Genomic DNA, 22,662 nt, shown 5'->3' with positions numbered 1-22,662 from the left:
TGCACTACCTACCACTTGCATGGCTGAGCTCCTGGGTGGGTGTGGCTCAATGAGCAGCTGGGAGGGGGTCTGTCCAAAACTCCTAATCTGGGACTCCACGGCCTAGAGACAGAGACAGAGACAGAGAGACGGACAGACGGACAGAGAGAGAGAGACAGGAGAGACAAGACAGACAGACAGACGGAGACAGAGAGAGAGAGAGAGAGAGGAGAGAGATAGATAGAGACAGACAGAGAGACACACACACATACACACACAGACACACACAGACCCCCCCCCCCCACACACACACACACACACACAGAGACAGAGAGAGAGAGAGAGAGAGAGACACACACACACACACACACACACACACAGAAAGAGAGAGAAGAAAAAAATGATCATTACTGCCTTCTGAGAAATATTCTTGCGTCGTTGTTTTCTCGGTATCCAGCGGTGAACACTATGTCACCATGTCAGTTGGAAACCAATGATCCAATCAAAAGCCAGAAATATGATGACATAACTGTGTTATATCACTACACTACAATGACCGTTCTTACAGGATGCCATTGTGTGTTCCATAACAACCTATGGGTAACGTTCATCACTGAGAGTACAGAGACAAATGAATGCAATAAAAGAACAAAAGGGGGCATGTACACACACACATATGCACGTATGCACACACACAGACAAACGTACACTAATTTACCACCCACCACCACCACCACCATCGCACACAGAACCGGAGCAGAGCGAGTCCAGACAAGCACGGGGGCTGCTTAGGCCGTGTTAATGAAGAGGTATAGGACCATAAATGTCACAGCAGACGCCGGGCTAGCAGCCTCTGGACATCATCAGCCGCCTCACTGTCAGGCTAGCCAGCAACGGGGTGGAAAACGCTCCCATACAGAGCTACGGTCGACCTGACGCACTATACATACGCGGCTCCCCAGATTCACCAGAGTGCCCCCCGCCATCCCGTTAATCTTCATCATCAGCAGGAAGGACACAAGATACCGTAATCGCTTCCGCTGCCCGCGTTTTCAAACCAGTACATTTCAGTACAACGAGGGCGACTCATCTGTGGCGGGCCGTGACGCCGCCGGACTCTGATTAGGTTACTCAGCTTGCATCGTGCTACGAAATTAAGCCGCGGGAAAATAATGCAAGAAAAAAAGACTTTAGTGCAGGGCTAAAAACTTTTATTTTGAAAAGTTTGAATTTACGGAACACCTCGCCTGAAAAACAAAACCAAAAAAAAAGAAAAGAAAAAAAGGCAGAAAATCAAAGAATAATTTAACAAAACTGCCTGGATGAGAAGTGAAAGAGGTGCGCAGGGCAGGAGAATGACAGAGACAGACGTCATCTGGATGAAGACCTTGTGCTGAGCTTCAACAAAGGCAGACTGCACAATATAGGCTTGTGTGCGCCGTAAGTGGCTGTGTAGGAGTGACAGCCTGTGTGTGTGTGTGTGTGTGTGTGTGTGTGTGTGTGTGTGTGTGTGTGTGTGGAGCTGAGCTGTGTGAGCCCGACTTGGCTAGGCCTCTGAGAATGAGCTCATGGTTGAGGCCTGCAGATGGTATTTCCATGAGAGAAAAAAAAAGGGTTATGAAGTCAGGATGCTTAGCCCCATTGTCTGAAACTAAGCAGAAACCAGAAGGAGAGATGGGCAAAAAAAAAAAAAAAAGCAGAAAAACATAGAAAAATAAAGACCCCGACAAGACCCTCCTCTGAAAATGCTCATCAGCAGCTGCGACTAGTAAGAAATGAGCGGCACGGGATTTGATGGTTTGCCGTGCAAGACATCGAACACCGTCACGGTCGCCCCTCTGTCTCCCCGCGACATCTTCCTCCTCTTGAACAGATGCCCACGCTGCAACCTCTCCCCGTTCCCTTTCCTCCTTTAACCTCCTCTCTCTCTCTCTCTCGCTCTCTCTCGTCCTCCCTCCCTTTTCTTTGATCCACCTCTCTGTCAGCTTGGCAGAATAAAAAGCACAGCCTCCCTCCCTCCTCATAATCTGGTGTAAATCCACCTCTGGCCCTATTAGGACCATCTATTGCAAACACATGATAGGGGATCTGGACGGATCAGAGCGAAAGGCTTTCTCGTGAGGCGACGTCAAACGGAAAGCTTCGGGGGGGGGGGGGGGGGCGCTCGGTTAGAGTTTGGATCCGAATCCGCAGACCACCGTTTCAATGCACGGTTAATGACAGAGAACAATTAAGGGACTCTTTATGTTTCCCATGCTGCTCGGCGTTGGTGTTTAAATCAGAGGCGGATGGTGCAACGTTCAAGGTCAAAGCAAACTCTCTCCTCTCTCTCTCTCTCCTCTCTCTGTGGGGAAAAGCATTTGCTTAGGCTAATAGAGGGAAGAGGCTCCTCAAAGTCACTCAACCTATCTTCATTAAATTCTGCTCTGACATTTATTAGGCAGTGGAACACTGGGCACCAGCGGAGTCTAGGTCAGCATGTCCTAGTCCCATATACCACAGCAATGCTCAGGTGATTATGTGAGGGGCCTTCCACAAGGCCAATCTCTTTTGGGGGCACTGGCCCATGTCTGATGAAGGTTCTCTATATTCTATACATTTAAATGACTAACTCACCCCGGGCTCAAATGTCCCACCTTGCTCTCTGATTTACTCAGCCACTCGACAAGGCGGACGTCCATGTAAAACACGATCTTTCATGCAGATTATCCCAACAAACCTCATTTCCATGAACAGAGTGAAAAGAATAACTACGACGGCCTTGGAGTACAAACGTGTGACATGGGGACACCATCCGGGTTGGCCGGCCTCACAAACCTAGGAAAGCAACGTCATTAGCTTTTTTTGGGGGGGGGGGGGTGGAGGGATTCCCCCCACCTGGCCAATTACTCCACTCGCCGTCCCAGTTGCTGCTCCACCCCCCGTCTGCCGATCCGGGGAGGGCTGCAGACTACCACCTCCTCCGATACATGTGGAGTCACCAGCCGCTTCTTTTCACCTGACAGTGAGGAGTTTCGCCGGGGGAGGGAGCACGTGGGAGGATCACGCTATTCCCCCTACCCCTGAACAGGCGCCCCGACCGACCAGAGGAGGCGCCAGTGCAGCGACCAAGACACACACCCACAGCCGGCTTCCCACCCGCAGACACGGCCAATTGTGTCTGTGGGGACGCCCGACTGAGCCGGAGGTAAGACGGGGATTCGAACCGGGATCCCCGTGTTGGTAGGCAACGGAATAGACCGCTACGCTACCCGGATGCCCCGTTAGCTTTTGATGTCCCTCTCGTCGTCGTGCTCCCAGGAAAGTCAAGGAAAAAAAAAAAATTTCTGACGGGGTGGGTGTATTGGGCAAAGAAAAATCAGCCGGGCCATACACTTGGGAAGTGACTGCGGCGACGTGTCAAAATAGAGTTCACTCACGTGGGTATATTTGTCTATCTTCTGCCGAATTACGCAAAGGCTGTACAATTCAGACAGGGCTCTGTGTATCGTCCTCAGGGTGAGAGGCTGTGGGATTTTCCATAATCGCATGTGAAAGAGGGGAAGCCCTGTACCACGACTAGGAGGGAACAGGGGGTTGTGTTTCTCTTTATACAGAGAGAGGCAACACAGATGTGCATGCATGCCACGCATAAAGGACTCACACGGATGCATGCATGAACACACTCGGGCATACACACGTCTCCTGGTGGGGTGGGGGTGGGGGGGGGTTGACTTGCGGTGGCAGCAGGACAGGAAGTAATCATGGATGTGAAAAACATGGCAGTGGTCTCCACAGCACAGCCTAATCTGCACTGAGCTATTCCAAATGCTCTTTCAACACAAAGATATACATAGACTCCAAACCAAATGCAATATGCTGTTTAGCACACACTGACCAACACAGACAGGCAAACACATACCTATGAATACACACACAAACGCACAAGCATGCACAAGCATGGTCTATGCAAACCACTGAATGTGTGTGAGTGTATTTGGGGGGGATGGCTGGCAGTTGCCAAGTAGCTGGGCAGAGGCACAGAACCAGCTGCCCCTGAATCCCCATCATCTACCTCTCTCAAAACACACACACACACACACACACACACACACACACACACACACACACACACACACACGCCTGTGTCCCATCCCCCTGACACTAAACAGCCCGAGGGCTTGTCCTAACCCTGTCCAGCCTGGCCCGGACCACAACCTCAGCTGAAACAGTTGTCACTCAGTAATGATACACCCCGGGGACGCTAGCAGCCTCAACCAACTCTCCCCCCTCCTCCAAAGCAACAACTTCTCTACCCCCAGTCATGACAGGGTCCCCCTGGCCCCTTGCCATGACAGGGCCCAGACCTAAAACCCTGTTTCCACCTTCTCCACAGACAGGGTATGCTTCCTTCCACTCGAACAGCCAAGGGAGAGCCTTGTCTTTAGCTCTCGGGGCTAGCATGGCCCTAGTTTATTTAACTAATCAGATCGCTCACACTGGGTGTTTGGGAGAGTGAAATAGTGAAATCCAGCCCACTGGATCTAAGTGGCATGGGACTTGAAAATAGCAAACTCCATCTTAGTGGCTCTCTTCTGACCTCTAGGGAGTGGGGCAGACCAAATTAACTAATTTGCATTTTTACACATATAGTGGCGCACCAAGGATTTTAGCAACTACACACAATAACAACACTAGACGGTAAAACACAATATTCATACTTTGGACATTGTGTTGTGTGTACCATCCATTGCCAAGGAGAAACACTGAAACACTGTCATGAGGTTGTGTGTGTGTGTGTGTGTGTGTATATGTATATATATATATACACATCCTGGACAGCGCATTATCTTTTGAAGCCCACATCAACAATGTTACTCGGTCTGCATACTTCCACCTATGCAATATTAATCGTCTTCGGCCGTCACTTACACCTAACGGCACCACCATACTCACTAACGCCCTGGTTACATCCCGTATTGACTACTGTAATTCTATCCTCTTTGGTCTTCCCCTCAAGTGTCTTCGTAAGCTTCAATTCATCCAGAATTGAGCTGCCTGTATCATTACCAGAACTCCTTCCATAGATCATATCACTCCTGTTCTTCAGCAACTCCATCGCCTCCCTCCGCACGCCCTCCTGCACTTCAGATCCTCTTCTGCTCTCCAACTCACTACACCATCGGCCTGCTTGACTACCATGGGGTCTTCAGTCGTTCTGCCCCCCGCCTCTGGAACTCTCTCCCACAAGACATTCACAACATTGACTCTCTTTCAACCTTCACATCCAATCTCAAAACGCACCTTTTCAAACTGGCATATTCAGTCTGATACACGCTTCACTGAGTTTTTGTGCAGATGTTGATTTTATACTTATCTGTTGTGTTAACTTTTTATTGTCTACCCTGCTTTGTTTTGATTTTACGCTGTCTGATACAGTGCTGTTTTTTTAATTTATTTTTTTAACTGTGTTCTGTAAGGTGTCCTTGAGTGTTCTGAAAGGCGCCACAAATAAAATGCATTATTATTATTATTATTATATATATGTATATGTATTTTAGGGTTAATACTCCTGTCTGTGCCCCTGACCAAGACAATAAGAATTAATAACTGGAGTTGGTCCCCGGATGCTGCACGGTGGCTGCTCACTACTCCTAGCTACACAGCTTGGATGGGTTAAATGCAGAAAGTAAATGTATTTGTATGCATGTACAAAATGCTAATAAAGAGTATTCTACTCTATTATTCTATATAATCTCTCTCTCACCCTTTTTCTGGTGGTGTGTCTTCTTCAAGCTCGGGTCCTCTACCAGGGGCCTGGGAGTTTGAGGGTTCTGCGCAGTATCTTAGCTGTTCCTAGGACTGCATTCTTCTGGACAGAGACCTCAGATGTACCTGGATGCAGCTGGAGTCATTCTCCCAGTTTGGGGGTCACAGCCCCGAGTGCTCCTATTAACACTAGGACTACTGTGGATTTCACCTTCCACATCCGATCTAGTTCTTCCTTCAGCCCTTGGTATTTCTCTAGGTTCTCACGCTCTTTCTTCCTGATGTTGTCGTCACTCGGGATTGCTACATCGTTCACTACTGCGGTCTTCTGTTCCTTGTCGACCACCACAATGTCTGGTTGGTTAGCCAGCACCTGCTTGTCAGTCTGGAACTTGAGGTACCACAGGATCTTAGCTCTGCCATTCTTAACCACCGTTGGTGGTATCTCCAATTGGGAGTTGGGGACTTCCAGTCTGTATTCAGTACAGATGTTCCTGTACACTGTCCCAGCCACTTAGTTATGCCTTTCAATGTATGGTTTCCCAGCTAGCATTTTACACCCTGTTAGTAAGTGCTGGACTGTCTCAGGGGCGTCTTTGCACAGCCTACATTTTGGGTCTTGTCTGGTGTGGTAGACCCCTGCCTCAACCGATCTGGTGCTGAGTGCCTGTGCTGCTATGATCAGAGCCTCTGTGCTGTCCTTCAGTCTAGCCTTTTCTAACCACTGGTAGGATTTCTTTTTTTTTTTGGATTTCTTTTCTTTTTTTTCTTTTTTTTTGCCCCTTTTTCTCCCCAATTGTACTTGGCCAATCACCCCACTCTTCTGAGCCGTCCCGATCGCTGCTCCACTCCCTCTGCCGATCCGGGGAGGGCTGCAGACTACCACATGCCTCCTCCGATACATGTGGAGTCACCAGCCACTTCTTTTCACCTGACAGTGAGGAGTTTCACCAGGGGGACGTAGTGCGTAGGAGGATCACGCTATTCCCCCCAGTTCCCCCTCCCCCCTGAACAGGTGCCCCGACTGACCAGAGGAGGCACTGGTGCAGCAACCAGGACACATACCCACATCCGGCTTCGCCCCCGCAGACACCGCAAATGCATCTGTAGGGACGCCTGACCAAGCCGGAGGTAACACGCCAATCCCCGTGTTGGTAGGCAATGGAACAGACTGCCACACCACCCGGATGCCCCCTACTGGTAGGATTTCTAGAGATCAGCCATGTTGTCTATCTGCTATCTGTCGACGTGATTATACGTATATATATATATATATATATATATATATATATATATATATATATATATATATATATATATATATATATATACATACACACGCACACATGCACACACGCACACACACATTATTCATATTACAACCAGAGATAGGTGTTGCTGCATTAACACACTTCAGATCACATGCACCTGGCTCTACACTCTCTATGGTGTGGATTTATTGATCCTGTGGCTGCTGAAGTGGCTCGACTGAACTAGTGGAGTGTCAAGAGATCCAATTTTGTGGCGCGTCTGCATTAACTGGGAAATGGGATGGGTGTGGAAATGGCCACTCCACCTTGGTAATGAATCTGCATGGGTACTCGCATGTGTGTGTATCTGGACATGTACACATGTGTATGTTTGTGCCTGCATGGGTGTTGGTGTGTGTGTGTGAATAGCTATGGACCGAAGCACATCTGGATGGGAATTAGGGTGAATGAGGTGATAAATCAGGGCTCTACCCCGGGTGCCCGTGATGCTACAGTCATTGAGCATGAAGGGCACAGGAACAGCGCTGCTCGGTCCATCAATATACTCTCAACTCATCTCCATTTAGTTTCAATACAACATGGGATCTTCGATGAGTTAAAGACTCCAAACTCTCCAACAAAAAAAGAAGTGCCTAGTTTGGCATCGAGACTTCACCACACATCAAAAAGGCTTTGGGGTGTAGATGTTTGCTTCACACAGGGGATCAACAAGCCTTCTGCTGGTTAGGTGCCTTTACAATAGATTGGTAAGCTGTCAGCTACTGCCTACACGGTAGTGAGGTAGCTGTGTTTTGTTTCAGCGCAGTGCTTTTTGTGGTTGCTCTGGGGCAGGTTAAACTAGCTAGTGTGTGTGCCAATTCAAAGTAAGGGGATGAATAATGAATGAGGGTGGAAGAGGAGGAGGCTTTAAGGTGCTCGAGTGGAGCTGCTGGTACACTGCTTTCAGAGGCATCACACACGGGGGAGAGGCTTTTCTAAGCAATTCCTCAATCTTGTTTGTCTCACAATGCCATACAAAAAAAGATCCAGTCTAAGGAAAGTCTAGTTCTCCAAAGTTGGATTCAAAGACCTTTCAGAGCCAGAGGCATACATTTTAACTGGCTCAAAATAAAAAAACAAAAACAAAACATAAGTGCGTGCTCTGGGTGTAAAGATAAAGTGCTACATAAATGTAATCCATCATCATCATCACCATTTAACATACAAACAGTGGCAACAACTTTTTTCTTCTGACCAATGAATGAAGCTAAACCAGTACATGAAGCAAATGTGAGCATCACCCTCGTACTCCGCCCAGACACAGCTTGATTTGCTTCAAGTATGATGACAGCTCACAGCAGCTCTACTACTACTACTACTACTACTACTACTACTACTACTACTACTACTACTTTCGGCTGCTCCCGTTAGGAGTCGCCACAGCGGCTCATCCGTTTCCATCTCTTACTGTCCTCTGAATCTTCCTCTGTCACACCAGCCACCTGCATGTCCTCCCTCACCACATCTGTAAACCTCCTATTTTCCTCTTCCTTGGCAGCTCCATATTCAGCATCCTTCTTCCAATATACCCAGCATCTCTCCTCCGCACAACTTTTTGCTTTGAAACCCTTCCAACCTAAAATCTGCAACACAATTTGGGTCAAGTCTCACAGGACCACATTTTTGTTAGCTAAGGTCCCACAAGACAAACCACTTCTAACCAATTTACACAGCTAATGGCATCGATAATCCCTCCAACACATGAATGACAGAAATGGAACGATGCCTTCCTCTTGTTGTGTAACAAGATCATGCATGTCTGCCTTAGGACCGCTAACGCCACACTGCACTTTGTGGGATTTTTTTCCCTGAATCCGCACAGGAAACTGATTCAACGGCACCCTACAGCGTATAAATGCAAAAGAATGTGTGTGCATGTGTATGTTAGTGCATGTGTAACATGCTACGTTTACGGTCTGTTGTGTGCACTGCATACGTATTATTTTTCAGCCTTACCTCTCGCAGCATGGGGTCAGTGATGGAGCTGAGGTTGACCGTGCCTTCGTAGGTCAGGTAATAGAAAACATTGAGGGCTCTGATGGCTTCGGGTCCCTGCTGCTTGTAACCAAAGATTAGATCGATCCACTGGTGGAGCTGGCAAGACACAAACTCGCTCTCTAAAGCCTGCGGAGTGGGGGAGAGGACACAGGGTTATGGAGGTATCACAACTTTTTTTAAAATACATTTATTTCTAGTTTTCCCCCTTATCCCACCCGATTGACCCAACGGCATACGGCCGGAACTCTTGTCGAATAACTCCCCTGGCTCACATTTCCACAGGAAGGAGATAGCCGTAACACCAGCTTCCTTCAAACTCGTGTCGGCTGCTCTCGCTATTTTACACGCTGAAGCCTCGCATGCATTGCATTACCTTCAGGCCGCGAAGGAGACGTAGGGACAACGCTTTCAGTTGCTAGGCTGCAGGCGCCCGGGTGGGCCAGAGGGGTCGCTGGAGAACGAAGAGTCCCCGAACACTACACCGATCTACACCCACTATCCCTCGGGTAAGGGTGGCCTAATGAATGCCTTACCCCGTGGATGCTCTGGCCGTGGCTGGTTACGGCGAGTCTAGGATACGAACCTCCCAGCCACATGATGAGCGGATTGCAAGAACGGCGGTTTATTCTGCTCGGCTACCAGAGCGGCAAATATTTTTACCCTCTGATGTGGATGAACCGAGTTTATTTACAACGCTATATTCTCATTGTGCTTTTTTGCCAAAACGCTACTCGCGAAGATTGTTTTTTTCTCCCGCTAATTAACCATACAAGAGAATCTGCTAATTATCTGTTTGAGGAACAAAACGCACAATAACTCCTGAACAGATGATGTGAAAACATCTAAAGATTAGAGTCATCTTGTTGCCCCATTAGGGAACCGTTTCAGCTCCCCTCCCGGTTCTCTCCTCTCTCCCGGCCGTGGGTGGAGGAGAGCACCTTGTTGCCGTTCCGGAGACGTCTCGGCATCATCACAACACTGAGATGCAAGCTGTTTTCTCTCCTCATTAGCCGGCGAAACAGGGGGAGAAAAAAAAACATTTATGGTTTCCTCATAAAAACAGGCGATTGTGTTAATTTGTGTAAAGCTGTCAGCTCACAAAAGCCCTCTAAACACGTCCAAATTAGAACGAGGCAGCCCTTGATTGTCATTGCTGCCTTGTGTCACATTAATTTGTGACGAAGCATTAGCCCGCGCTACACTTAAAAGGCAATTTATATCGTTTAATTTTTTACTGCTGAGACCGACGCATCGCTCACTTAAATGTGACTTTGTGACAGCTCATTCTGCATCTCATCCTCTCCCACTCTTCATTATTACTTTCAGTCACAAAGGAAGGCCCCGAAACTGTATTCAGGCTCAGGTCACATGATTTCCCTGTACCACGTGGAACAGACCCGGTCTCTGATCGTAAACTGGGTCTGATGAGTCCGAACAACATCGATAAAAGGAAATGGTATTTTCTAGTTCCTGGAAAACATACAGACGAAACAAACCCCGAGAGGTGTCTAGTAAGCAATGCAAGGTTCAGCGTGTGGAAATAGAGCAAAAACACAACATTAGCACTGTACCTTAACATTTGTCAGGTTTGTAGCTAAACCTACCCAAATAGGTTTATGGTTATTACACATATTGGTCTTGTTGTGGACAATGTTCCATTTAAACACAATCACTAGTCTGAGACTGGGAGAAACAGTGTCATTAGCATGTGGAGAGCCATTTGTACTGCATTTCCACTATTTCACCACAGCAGGCCTCTCTTGACATCGTTTTCTGTTAAACTGCTGACATACGTAGAGATGCGAAAAATAAAAAATAAAAATAAATAAACTACCCATTTGCATTAAGAGAAAACAGAAAGCCCCTGGAGTGTAAAGAGCACCCAGATTCAATGTCTGTTTCTCCTTTAGGCATCAGGGTACATACAGTACATCAGCACAGTATGTTTAAAGGTGTGTATATATATATATATATATATGTGTGTGTGTGTGTGTGTGTGTGTATATATATATATATATATATCTCCATCCATCCATTATCCAAACCACTTATCCTGCTCTCAGGGTCGCGGGGATGTTGGAGCCTATCCCAGCAGTCATTGGGCGGCAGGCGGGGAAACACCCTGTGCAGAGGGCCTGAGCTTTTATATATATATATATGTGTGTGTGCGTGTGTGTGTGTGTGTGTGTGTGTCTGTATGTATATGTATATATGTATATGTATATATATATATAATATCAAATTACATATTATATATATCATATCACACACACACACACACACACACTAATATATATATATATATATATATATATATATATATATATATATATATATATATATATATATATATAGCGGGGTTTTTTTCTGGAAACCATCAATGGTGTTGATAAAAGTGCCCAACAAATGAGGAGCGGAATATTAAGATAAATGTAGGGGGGAAAAAAACTTTAATACACTGCAGTACAAACCTGTTTCGTGCGTCACACACTCATCAGCTGCCAGTGGGGCACATTGGCAGCTGATGAGTGTGATGCACGAAACAGATGTAGGAAAAATACTTTAATACATTGCAGTACAAACCTATCTTTATATATATATATATATATATATATATATATATAGTAAGGCAAACCAAGGCAAATTTTATTATTGTTACAGTGTAAGCCAGGGAGAGACTCTATTCAAACTCACTTTAACAGCAAACTGACTTGAATTCTGTGTGTGAGTGCGAGAGACACAGAGAGAGAGACAGAGAGAGAGAGAGAGAGAGAGAGAGAGAGACAGAGACAGACGGAGAGAGAGAGAGAGAGAGATCAGTTCATTATGCGTTAGGATTGACCTTTGACGGGCCCTGCTCCCCTGTTTCTAGAACTAATGCTGGGTCTGATGGGCGTTTAATGTGCACTGCAATCTCACGTCAATCAGTACGGGGAAACAAAGAACAGCCCATGTTATTGCAGCTCCCTCTCCTGAGGCCCGCCTGTATGGTAATCACTGCATCTACCATTCAAGGAAGGAGGTACGTGCATAAGTGTGTGTCTGTGTGTGTGTGTTTCTGTACTTCACTGGCACTGCAAATGTGAGTTCAAGTCTATGTATTTTTTTGTGGTCTCGAGTCTTGTGTTTGAGGTCTTGTATTTGAGTGGGTTTGAGTCTCGGTCTAGGAATACAACCTCAATGGACTCTAGGAATACAACCTCAATGGACTTATTATCTATCCAAAAGGTCCTTGCCTGTGGCTCCCGGCATGCAGTCAATGCCTCTTCCAAGGCCTTTCAGTCCATGCTTTACAAAATGAAAAAAAAAAAAAAAAAAAAAGACAGCAAGAGTCTACCACCGACCTCCACCACATGAGAGAGAGTGACACATTAGGACCCCTGAGCCTGACAGAAATATATTGAAGAAACCACAAAGTTAGCTTGTCAAATGAAAACAATAGTTAGGCAAGTGTAATATACATGGATAATCAGCTCACAATAACCACCACTCACCGAAAAGACCACCCCATTTAAATAACCATCAGAATGAAAGATAAAATAAATCACGTCGCTGCAGGTTAGGGGTAGCCGCCACGAAGCTAAAAAGACTCGTTTTTAATTTGACTTCAGCAGTGCCGCATTTCAGAGTCAGGGTCACCTTTACTCATTCAGGGGTTCTGCACGCAGACAGTGGGAGACAAGCGCAGAACAAAAATAGCAATACAGCACCAGCCTGTAACGCCGAACGTCCCCCTCCGCGGCTCAACGTCGTCAAAATAGTGGAGCAGAAGGTCGGGGCAGATAGGAGATTCCTATGGTGGGATCTGCTGCCGCTTCGGTGGGAGCAGGCCGGGTTATTGATGGGCCAATTAGCAGCGAGTGTGTGTGTCATTCCCGCTCCGCAGGGGGCCCTCTGATAATTAATGAATAATTTAGCATTCCTTTATGTAAATACTTGGCAGGGGGTGCAAGTCAGTAAAATCTCACATTTCTATTGTTAGGGATTCGACAAAGTGCACCTCTGAAGCATGGTGGGGGTCCCCCTTTTTGTCATGTGGCGCGATCCGTCCTCTAATGCAAATGTAATTTTTACGGGGGGGGGGGGTTGGGCCTGTGAGGAGGATGCATTTCTGAAGTACAATCAAACAAAGCGGTAATTGAATATCCTCACTTTTCCCAACAGAGGCAAACTACTCAGTTGCATATCAGTAACTTCTGGTCTTGAAAAACCTTCTGAAGGAAAACAACGCCGGGGTAATTTGCCCCCCATGCTTATTTTGCTTGCCTGGCAGTTCTCAGGCTTGCGATGTGGATTCCAACGAAAACACGTCGTAATGAACCTGCCTTGTCTGCCTTTGAGACTCGGGTTACCTCGGCTACAGATGTTTCAGAAAGTGAATGGACAGGGGGGGGGGGGGGGCGCTGGTGGGGTGGTGGGAGGGTGAACGTAAAGCCTGAATATGCACACTAAAAAGGGCGACACTCTGTCTGTGTACCTGTCACTCGGTGACACGCTGGACGGAACGGCACGGCGTCTGCACGTAATTCTCCGATCCGAAACGTCTGAGTGTGGAGAGAATGTCTAGACTTATCGGCTAGCTCGCCGTTACACTAGCTAGCATATGGGCAAAAAAATTTTTTCTTTGTCTGCACTTTTTTTTTTTGCTTCATTGTGGACTGATTATTATTTTACTTTCCCCCCCAAAAAAAGTCAGCCATAGGTCTTGCACCCTGCCCAAAAAGTTGGCGTTTCTGTCTATAGGTCTGCATTTGCTGATGTGAACCTACGAGCGAAGCGTCTGTTCTCCGCTGCGGTTTGCGGTTAGCTTTATGGTCTGGATTGGGGTGGATTTCACTGCAGTCTTAACGAGGTGCCACTGAACGCTTTCCTCCTCCCTTCACAGACCCTAAAAAACCTTTTTAAGGACTTATGGAGACCTGTCTGTAAGGATGTTAAAATGTCACTTAACAAATCAATCCGCTCATTTGCATCGCAATTGCGACGCGAGCGTGCACGTGTGTGTCGTTGCGCGCGCGCCTCTGCACCGCCGACAGCGTGTGTGTGTGTGTGTGTGTGTTATTAAATACACATGGAGTGTGTGTGCAGGGCGGCGAGAGTGACAGACTGTGTCTTTCTTATCGATTAGGGGCAGATTAGGGCTGACACGTGTCAGGCTAGCGTGGAAACAGACTGACCGCGGACGAGCTTGTGGCAACACACCGAACAACAGTCAAAACCAGGTCTTGGAGTAAAAAAAAAAAAGTGTTTGTTGTGTTATCTCTGTTTGTCATTTTAAGTATTCTGTATCTGGCAAATTCACTTCCTGTCTAGTGAGCCAGACACCATCCTTTCCTCTAAAGAGGAGGGAGAGATCGGCCCTTTGCCGTTACCTCACAAATGAGCTAACAGCATCTCAACTCCACCACACCACTCTTCCCCCAACTTCAGCGGGCCTCTTCCAGCATTTAACTTCGCCCTCCACTCGTACCTCCTTTTTTTTCCCCCTCCTCCCTCCCTCCAGGTATCTGCTCCTTTCATCTGGGGTTGCCTTACCCGGGGTTTGACAAGCACCTTGATTAAAGGGCCTATTAGCTTGCTGTAAAAGGGAAGACAATTGTCAGTTTGAGGCAGGCCGAGGAAGCCAGCTAAGAGAGTGAGTGATCCCCCCCCCCCATCCAAACCCCGACAAGGTGGAGGAAAAGGGAGAGGAAAAAAAAACTCAAGGAATGACATAAGGAATGAGAGCCTCGGAGCGGCGGTGGAGCAGCTAACAAATCATTTCCTTTATTCTCATTTACACACAGGGCACCGCAGAATACGTTTGTGTGTATGTGTGTGTGTGTGTGTGTGTGTGTGTGTGGATATGTTACTAGAGCTCCCCTTCCTTCCTGCTCTACCAATCAGATAGATCATAACTGATAGTTTTGGCGACGTGTCAACAGAGGCATTCACGGGCAAATGGAACCTGAAACTCCAACTTCAACACACTTTCTCTCTCTCTCTCTCTTTCTCCCCCCTTCCTCTTCTCTCTCTCCGAGAATACGTCCATACCTTCTTCTTCTTCTTTCGGCTTGTTCCCTGTTTCCCAGGGGTCGCCACAGCGGAATCGACAGTTTCCATCGGTACCCTGTGAGGGCACAACACCGATGGCGGTCTTGTCAATCCGCATAATGATCTGGCAAAATTTTACGTCGGAGAATACGTCCATACCAATCCGGAGAAATGCGAAAACACCGTGCCGTGTCGAAAAACGGGTAAAAATTGTATATGTGGGCGTCCGGGAGGCGTGGCGGTCTATCCCGTTGCCTACCAACATGGGGATCGCCGGTTCGAATCCCCGTGTTACCTCCGGCTTGGTCGGGCGTCCCGACAGACACAACTGGCCGTGTCTGCGGGTGGGAAGCCGGATGTGGGTGTGTGTCCTGAACACTGCACTAGCGCCTCCTCTGGTCGGTCGGGGGGCCTGTCCGGGGGTTGGGGGGATAGTGTGATCCTCCCACGTGCTACATCCCCCTGGTGAAACTCCTGTCAGGTGAAAGGAAGTGGCTGGTGACTCCACATGTATCGGAGGAGACGTGTGGTAGTCCGCAGCCCTCCCCGGATCGGCAGAAGGGGTGGAGCAGCGACCAGGACAGCTCGGAAAATAGAAGAAATGGCCAAGTACAATTGGGGAGAAAAGGAGGGGGGGGGGGGAGCCAAAAAAAATGTATATGTTCACAGTGAGCGCTTTCAGATCGTTTTCGATAAAGTTTGCCGTTCTCCTTGAAACACCAAAACGAGAGAAACCGCCCGATCTCTTCTATTGGCCATGCACAGGCCATGAGGGTCACACGTGTGCGACTTCAAAAAGCCCAGTTATCGCTGTTCACACTACTACGTGATACTGCCATTTTCAAATTCATCCACTTTGGAGAGTATTTTTGAAAATATAGGTTTCCGGTGGCCGGGTACAGGAGCTTAGCGCGACCGGAAGGCCAAAATGAAGAAAAAGAGACGTGAGCTCAAATACAGCTGTCATATCGCAAGGTGAACAGAACTACAATGAGCACGGACCGGTAAGACCTCTCCCCAGAAAACTCCAATACTATATACACGGAGACACCCACACGCGTGTGCACAAAAAAAAAAAAAAATGTCCGGTTCATTAATCGTCTACGACATTCCCGACGAATGCTTGCGGGGAATCCAACCGCCCGTCCACCTGAATACACAGAGGCTAACAAGCTAGCATATTCATCACTAACACTATTAGAAACATACACAATAGGATCAAGTGAATAAAAGCTAAGTCAACATTCAGAGCTGATTAAAGCCCAGACACTGAGGGAAGTTTGGACTGCGCTGAATGAGGGAATATTTTGACAGCGGTTTGGGCAGGATTGTCTTCTCAGATGATGGTACATAGAGAATAGCTAGGTTGACCGGAGGGGGCGTAAAGCCACTGGCAACTTGGCTCGAATTTTAAAAGCACATATACATACTAAAGCGGCGTGACCGATGAAGCGTTAACCAAAGTTTCAAACAAACCAACAAATAATAGCAAAGCACCATTTGCAAAAATTGAATGTGAAAAAAATAAAATAAAATAAAATCCAGCTGAATAGGCTCTAATCTGTCTTCCAGACTGTGTGGAGGTGGCCTGACCACAGAAGGACTGACAATGACAAGGTGGTCAGTGAAAGTCCAGGTAGGCTGGGTGTGGCGTAGCCGTACATGTTTGAACCAGCAGATAAACTACTGATTTTCCAGAGTATTAACTACAGCAGTGTATCCCTACCCAGGCCTCAAGGACCCCCTATCCTGCAGATTTTCATTGTAACCCTGCATAGGTAGCCCTGCTTGTACTTACTCAACCAATCATCTCATAGCACTTGATTTTGCAAGGTGTGCAAAACCTGACATTCATTGCTGACTGGCTGAATAACTACAAACAGGTACCTATTCAGGGTTGCAAAGAAAATCTGCAGGATAGGGGGTCCTTGAGGACTAGGTTGGCAAACACTGAACTAGAGGACCCATCCATTCCATCCATTATCCAAACCGTTTATCCTCTGTATCGCGGGGATGCTGGAACCTATCCCAGCAGTCATTGGGCAGCAGGAGGGGAGACAACCTAGACAGGCCGCCAGTCGATCACACAGGGCCAACACACACACACACACACACACACACACCCCCAGACATATTCATACCTAGGGACAATTTAGTATGGCCGATTCATCTGACCTCTTTGGACTGTGGGAGGAAACCGGAGCCCCTGGAGGAAACCCACACGGACATGGGGAGAACATGCAAACTCCACACAGAGGACAACCCGGGACAACCCCCAAGGTTGGACTACCCCGGGGCTCAAACCCAGGACCTTCTGGCTGTGAGGCAACTGCGCTAACCACTGCGCCACCATGCTGCCTAACTAGAGGACCCTTTGCATGAAACTCCATACAAGCTAGTTTAGTCCAGGATCTCAGTCTGGGAAATAAGCTAGGTGAACCCGAAACACTCAGTTACAATAACTTTAAACTGTTGGCTTTCATCTTTCAAAATTTCATTTTGAGGGTGTGCGGGTGGCATGGCGGCCTATTCCATTGCCAACCAACACGGGGATCGCCGGTTTGAATCCCCGTGTTACCTCCGGCTTGGACAGGCGTCCCTACAGACACAATTGGCCATGTCTCCGGCTGGGAAGCCGGATGTGGGTATGTGTCCAGGTCGCTGCACTAGCGCCTCCTCTGATTGGTCGGGGATGCCTGTTTGGTGGGGGGGGGGGACTGTGGGGAGTAGCATGATCCTCCCATGTGCTATGTCCCCCTGGTGAAACTCCTTACTGTCAGGTGAAAAGAAGTGGCTGGTGACTCCACATGTATCGGAGGAGGCATGTGATAGTCTGCAACCCTCCCCGGCTCGGCAGTGGGGGTGGGGGAGCAGCGACCAGGACAGCTCGGAAAAGTAGGGTAGTCGGCCAAGAACAATTGGGGAGAAAAGGCGGGGGGGAATAATAATTTTGATAACACTGTGCTGGTAACAGCTCATCTTCTATAATAACTGTAAATTTTTTCACTGGCTTTCTTTGATTATTACAGATGTAAATATCGATAACTGTCTCGCTGGTGTGTGCTAAAGATGTAACTGGCCTAAGTTTCACTCTAATTCTGACTGCTTCATTAGATAACATGAAATACGTGGCGTCAACAACTTCCGAAGCCCCGTCTAACTCAAGACGGAGCGATGAGAACAGAGGAAACACATTATGCAGAAATCTCGGACTTGGAACTGCCAAAAGCATTCTTCTTGTTACAGTCAGTAGTGTGTTTACATAGGACCCTGTTGCTTGCTAGTGAGGCTGGTTAAGGAAGTAAGTCGCCAGGGGGCTTTTAACGTCTTCTGGAAGCATGCAGGCCTCTCAAAACTGTTTCAAGACGATCAGTATGGATGACCTGGTTGATCGGTTTGAGTTTACTTTACCCGGGAATGCTAACCTGTCGGTCACGTGGAGCGGAAGTTTGTGTTTGTGTGCACAAACAGAGGGCAAGGACCGCAAGCAAGTATTATGCGAACGTCTCGAAAAGAAGTAGCGAGCACTAACGTTGCGGTATCAGCATTTGTAAAATATTGCACATTTTTGAAATCGTACTTTTGAAAACCGTTCATATCTAACTTGAAATGACCTAAGCCGGGTGAAAAAGCTGAAACGCAATGCAAGGAAGTTATTAAGTGAAATATTGGGGCGGGGGGGCTAAAAGGGAATATCAGATAACGATTACAACAGTGTGATACACAGCTTGTGACAGAGTCTCTAAACCCACTGTCCTTGACAAATGCCAGGATGTGAAAGTACAGATGTGTGTGTGCGTGCGCGCACATGTGCAGCATGCCAGGGCGTGAATTTATGCCTTCCAAGCCGGAGTGAACACCTTGGCCAGGGAGGGTGCTCGGGGCAAAGACGCCACCTGTCCCAGAATCCTTTAAGAGAAGCAGAAAGCTCGACCCAGACTGCCGTGAGTGTGAGAGGAAAGAGAAAGCACCTGAGTGATAGAGGTTGACAGGCTGCCAGATACTTTAGTAAAATACTGCAACATTTTAGGAAAGAAAAGGAAAAAAAAAATACTCCAGACAGGTTTTGGCAAAAGCAAAGTGTGAGAAATAGAGTGGAGTAGAGAGCAGGGGAGAGAAGGAAAAGGGAGAAGGATAACATTAGTGAGTGAGTATGTCAGCAAGCAGTAGATCATCCCATTTCTCAGGCTCTCATCATCCTCCACCATTACGTCATTCAAGAGGGGGACGAAGAGGAGTAGGAGGAATAATAGGGGAGGGAGGAAGAGGAGAAGGGGGACAGCTCATAAAACACTGAGCACAAAGTAAACATGTCTGCCCTCACCCATGGCAATACCTATACAGTGAGCGCTGGCTGACATTAGCCAGACCCCCGTTCTCTGTCCTCTTCCCCTAGCCACCACCCCACATCCAGGCCTTCGCTGGAGATAGCTGGGAGTAGATAGCACCACGCTACCGAGCTAAGCTAAACCACTCTGTGCTAGCTAAAGGCTCATGCTAGGCTAGGCTAGCTCAGTCGCTCACTCACTCAGTCATTTACAGAAGCAGGGGTATCTCTTAGTGGTTATTCCCTGTCCGGAGCAGTGCGGTTTACCTCAGCTCCCAACATAAATTCCTATAAGGGCCCTGAGAGAATGAGATATGGGGGGGAGCTGGTGGGAAAAAAAACATTACTGGTGTCCCAGCTGGTGCCTGATCTGAGAGTGTTGTGGGGATGAGAGGTGAGTGTAAACAGCCGTGATCTTTGACTTGAAGCAACCGGTGGTCTGTGCCGCGGAGCGATGACGTCTGGCTTTGCGACTTGTGGGAAAAAATGTTGGACCGCTTCTTCTTTTCGGTCCCCCTCTCCTCCCTATGTCGACACGAAACCTGTCACGGCAAATCTCTAAACAGGGATGAGCAGTAGTAAAACTACTAGTCAACGCTCTGTTTACCTGTCTTTAAACACGGCCACAATGCTCTAGCACATTAACTGAGCAATAATCGAAACTCGGCATCCGATGCCTTCTTTTGCCCCCTCGCCGGATCAAACCCGCGTAGGTTAATAAGAGTTGTCCAGCATGAGAGGGGTTGTCGACAAATGAAGTTGACACGCTCTCAAGAGTAGGACTTTCACAGGGGACGAGAGGGCGGGCCAATGGGAGTGAAGGGAGTAAGGTGATTTGGCTCATGCTAACGTGACGTTTGTCTGTTAGCGCGGATCAGCCGTGTCTACGCTTACCTCCGCGGGGGAGACTACCGCGGGGTCGCCACAACAGCAGCTGCCGGGTCAAAATGTTGAGACTCCGCGAGACAGATGATCGCCGTCGTTCCTTACAACGGCGGGTTAGCTCTGGTTACCGCGTGCTTCAGATGAATCCGAGATGGTTAATATCGAGATTAGCGTTCGCCGAGTCACAGTCACAACTTTTGACTCGAGCCTCGGTTTGTTTTTTGTTTTTTCGCATTTTAAGCTAATAGTAGCACGAGTGAACTGCTGATCGGTTCCGATTACTTTACACATGAATTTTGTGAAAAGCGTCGTCTTGGGCATTTGGAGTATGGCCGTAAAAGATGTTGTGGCAGTGACCTGTGGTCAACTCTGTCTCAGTACCAGCTCCTGAACCATCACTCAACCGGCTACACCCATTCAGTGGGAGCAGCGTCCCCCCCCCCTCCGTGCGAGAGCAGTTTTGTTGACGTCTCTGTCACTGCGTTGAGAGAGCGGCGTCTTTGAAAGGGGGCGAAAGAGGGTTCCCCTTAATGCGTTGTTCCCCTCTCCCATGTGTGTGGTTTACTGGTCTGTCAGCGGCACTTCAGCGGGACGGATGAGTGAGAGGAACCAAAGACGCGAGCGGCGATGCAGCGAGAGACGGAGCCCCAACGGCGGCTCGAACGCCGTCATCCGAGCGGTCACTCTGTGCAATGGCCACTACAAGCACATCAAAGTTTCACTTGTGTCACGCACCGCCAGAGCTTCATGTGAGGCTTACACACAACCGGACGGGGCAGACACACACACACACAAGTGCAGGCACACATATACAAATGTGATCACCTGCTTTCCCGCTAATGGTTCGCAGACCTCAGAAGTGAAAGATGGCGGTGCAGAGGAATGTCGGGGAGCCTGACAGTGCCCAGAGACATCTAGTTATCTGGTGGAGGAGGGATCAAGTTCTTAACCTCTCCTCTGACCCCCTGGTAAAAACAACAAGCAGACCCTGATCTCTGTGGCACGCTGCAGCAAGACCGGAGTGTGTGTGTGTGCGCACGCATGTGTGTGTGTTTATGTATACGGTCAAAAGAAGAGAAAGAAAAGGAGGGATGGTTCTCCATGCAAGCATGTAAGTATGCTGTAGGCCCAGTATGTGTCAATGTGAGTGCATGCTTGTCTTAGAGAGAGAGAGAGAGAGAGAGAGAGAGAGAGAGAGAGAGAGAGAGAGAGAAGAAACAAGTTTATCTCCAGCGGGCCTGTTTAAAATCTCTCTAATCCCCGGTATATCCTCGACCCATGTATATAAAATGGAGTTCATGAATCCTTTGCATTGTGCACATTAAGAGGTCAGCAGGAAAAAAATTGTGCGCGTCAAATTTGACACGAACAGAGACATCCAGCTAACAAAGGGGTGCGCAGCGTGCAACTGCCAAACGCCGGCTGTGAACCCCACCACAACGCTAACAACGCACACAAACCTGAGAAAAATTCCAACACCCGCATCTATATGTCCTTCTGAATTTAATTTATTGCCCCCCGCACAACTCACTCTCACTCGCTCAACAATAAAAACAAGCTGGCGTTTTGCGCAGCGTCGCAATCCTTCACCATGAGGGGCTTTTAATGGCCTCCCCAGATTGGGCCCTAATTAGCTGTTAATCATTTAGGGCTCATAACCAGAGTGGAGACAGCAGGAGAGAGTGTGTATGTGTGCACGTGAGTGTGCATGCATGTGTGTGTGTGTGTGTGTGTGTGCGCGTGTGCTCTCCTGCTGCCTATCCTTGTGTTGCTAGGCCATTAGCGGCAGACAAACTAAAGTGAGCCAAACAGCCCATTAACTCCTTCACTCCTCTCTCCTCTTCGCTCCGCTCATCTCTCGCTCTCCCCGCTGCACCACGGTCGCCAGCTGACACCCTCTAATGCCAGCTATCTGTCATGACCAGAGACCCGTCCACCCACACGTCCCTTCCTCCGTACCTCCCTCACTCCATCCCTCCCTTTATTCATTCTCCCATCCCTCCCTTTTCCTGCCTCTTGTACTCCTGTCGAACCATAACGGTCTTCGATAATGGTCTATCCAGTAGTGTCCCAAAACCAGACTCGTACCAAGGCCGGGAGAGGAGTATAAGCTTCTGGGGAAGCCCGTCAAGTGCTGACATGTTAGAAGTCCATGTGTAAGCCTGTGTGTGTTTGTTGTATGGTTCGTATATTCACAGTGTGAGTGCCGACGCCGATGCTGTGGAGATGCTGTGTGTGTAAAAGAGCTCGATGCGGGCCTCTCTGCAGCTTGATCTGTCTGCCTCGTGGGCTCGGCTCTGCACCGGATCAATATCACTGAATTTGCACATGGTGGAACAAGAAAGGAAAGACTGGAGGTTTATTGATCCGAACACAGTAGCC

The 22,662-nt window shown here is 48.1% G+C and overlaps 1 protein-coding gene across 1 annotated transcript in view; it reads right to left on the bottom strand.

Moving 5' to 3' along the window:
- Positions 1-22,662, bottom strand: part of lrba (LPS responsive beige-like anchor protein) — a 242,055-nt gene that overhangs the window by 10,067 nt on the left and 209,326 nt on the right. Inside the window, exons 47-48 of the mRNA XM_056279765.1 lie at positions 8,994-9,161; positions 13-102 (exon numbers count right to left, since the gene is read on the bottom strand). Of these exons, the coding sequence (XP_056135740.1) occupies positions 13-102; positions 8,994-9,161 (258 nt within the window). The remainder of the gene's footprint in view (positions 1-12; positions 103-8,993; positions 9,162-22,662) is intronic.

This window comes from Lampris incognitus, chromosome 5 (genome assembly GCF_029633865.1).
Source record: "Lampris incognitus isolate fLamInc1 chromosome 5, fLamInc1.hap2, whole genome shotgun sequence".
In the NCBI taxonomy this organism is placed as follows: Eukaryota; Metazoa; Chordata; class Actinopteri; order Lampriformes; family Lampridae; genus Lampris; species Lampris incognitus.
Note: the sequence above shows the minus strand (reverse complement) of the source record. Positions and strands in the feature narration are given on the sequence as shown.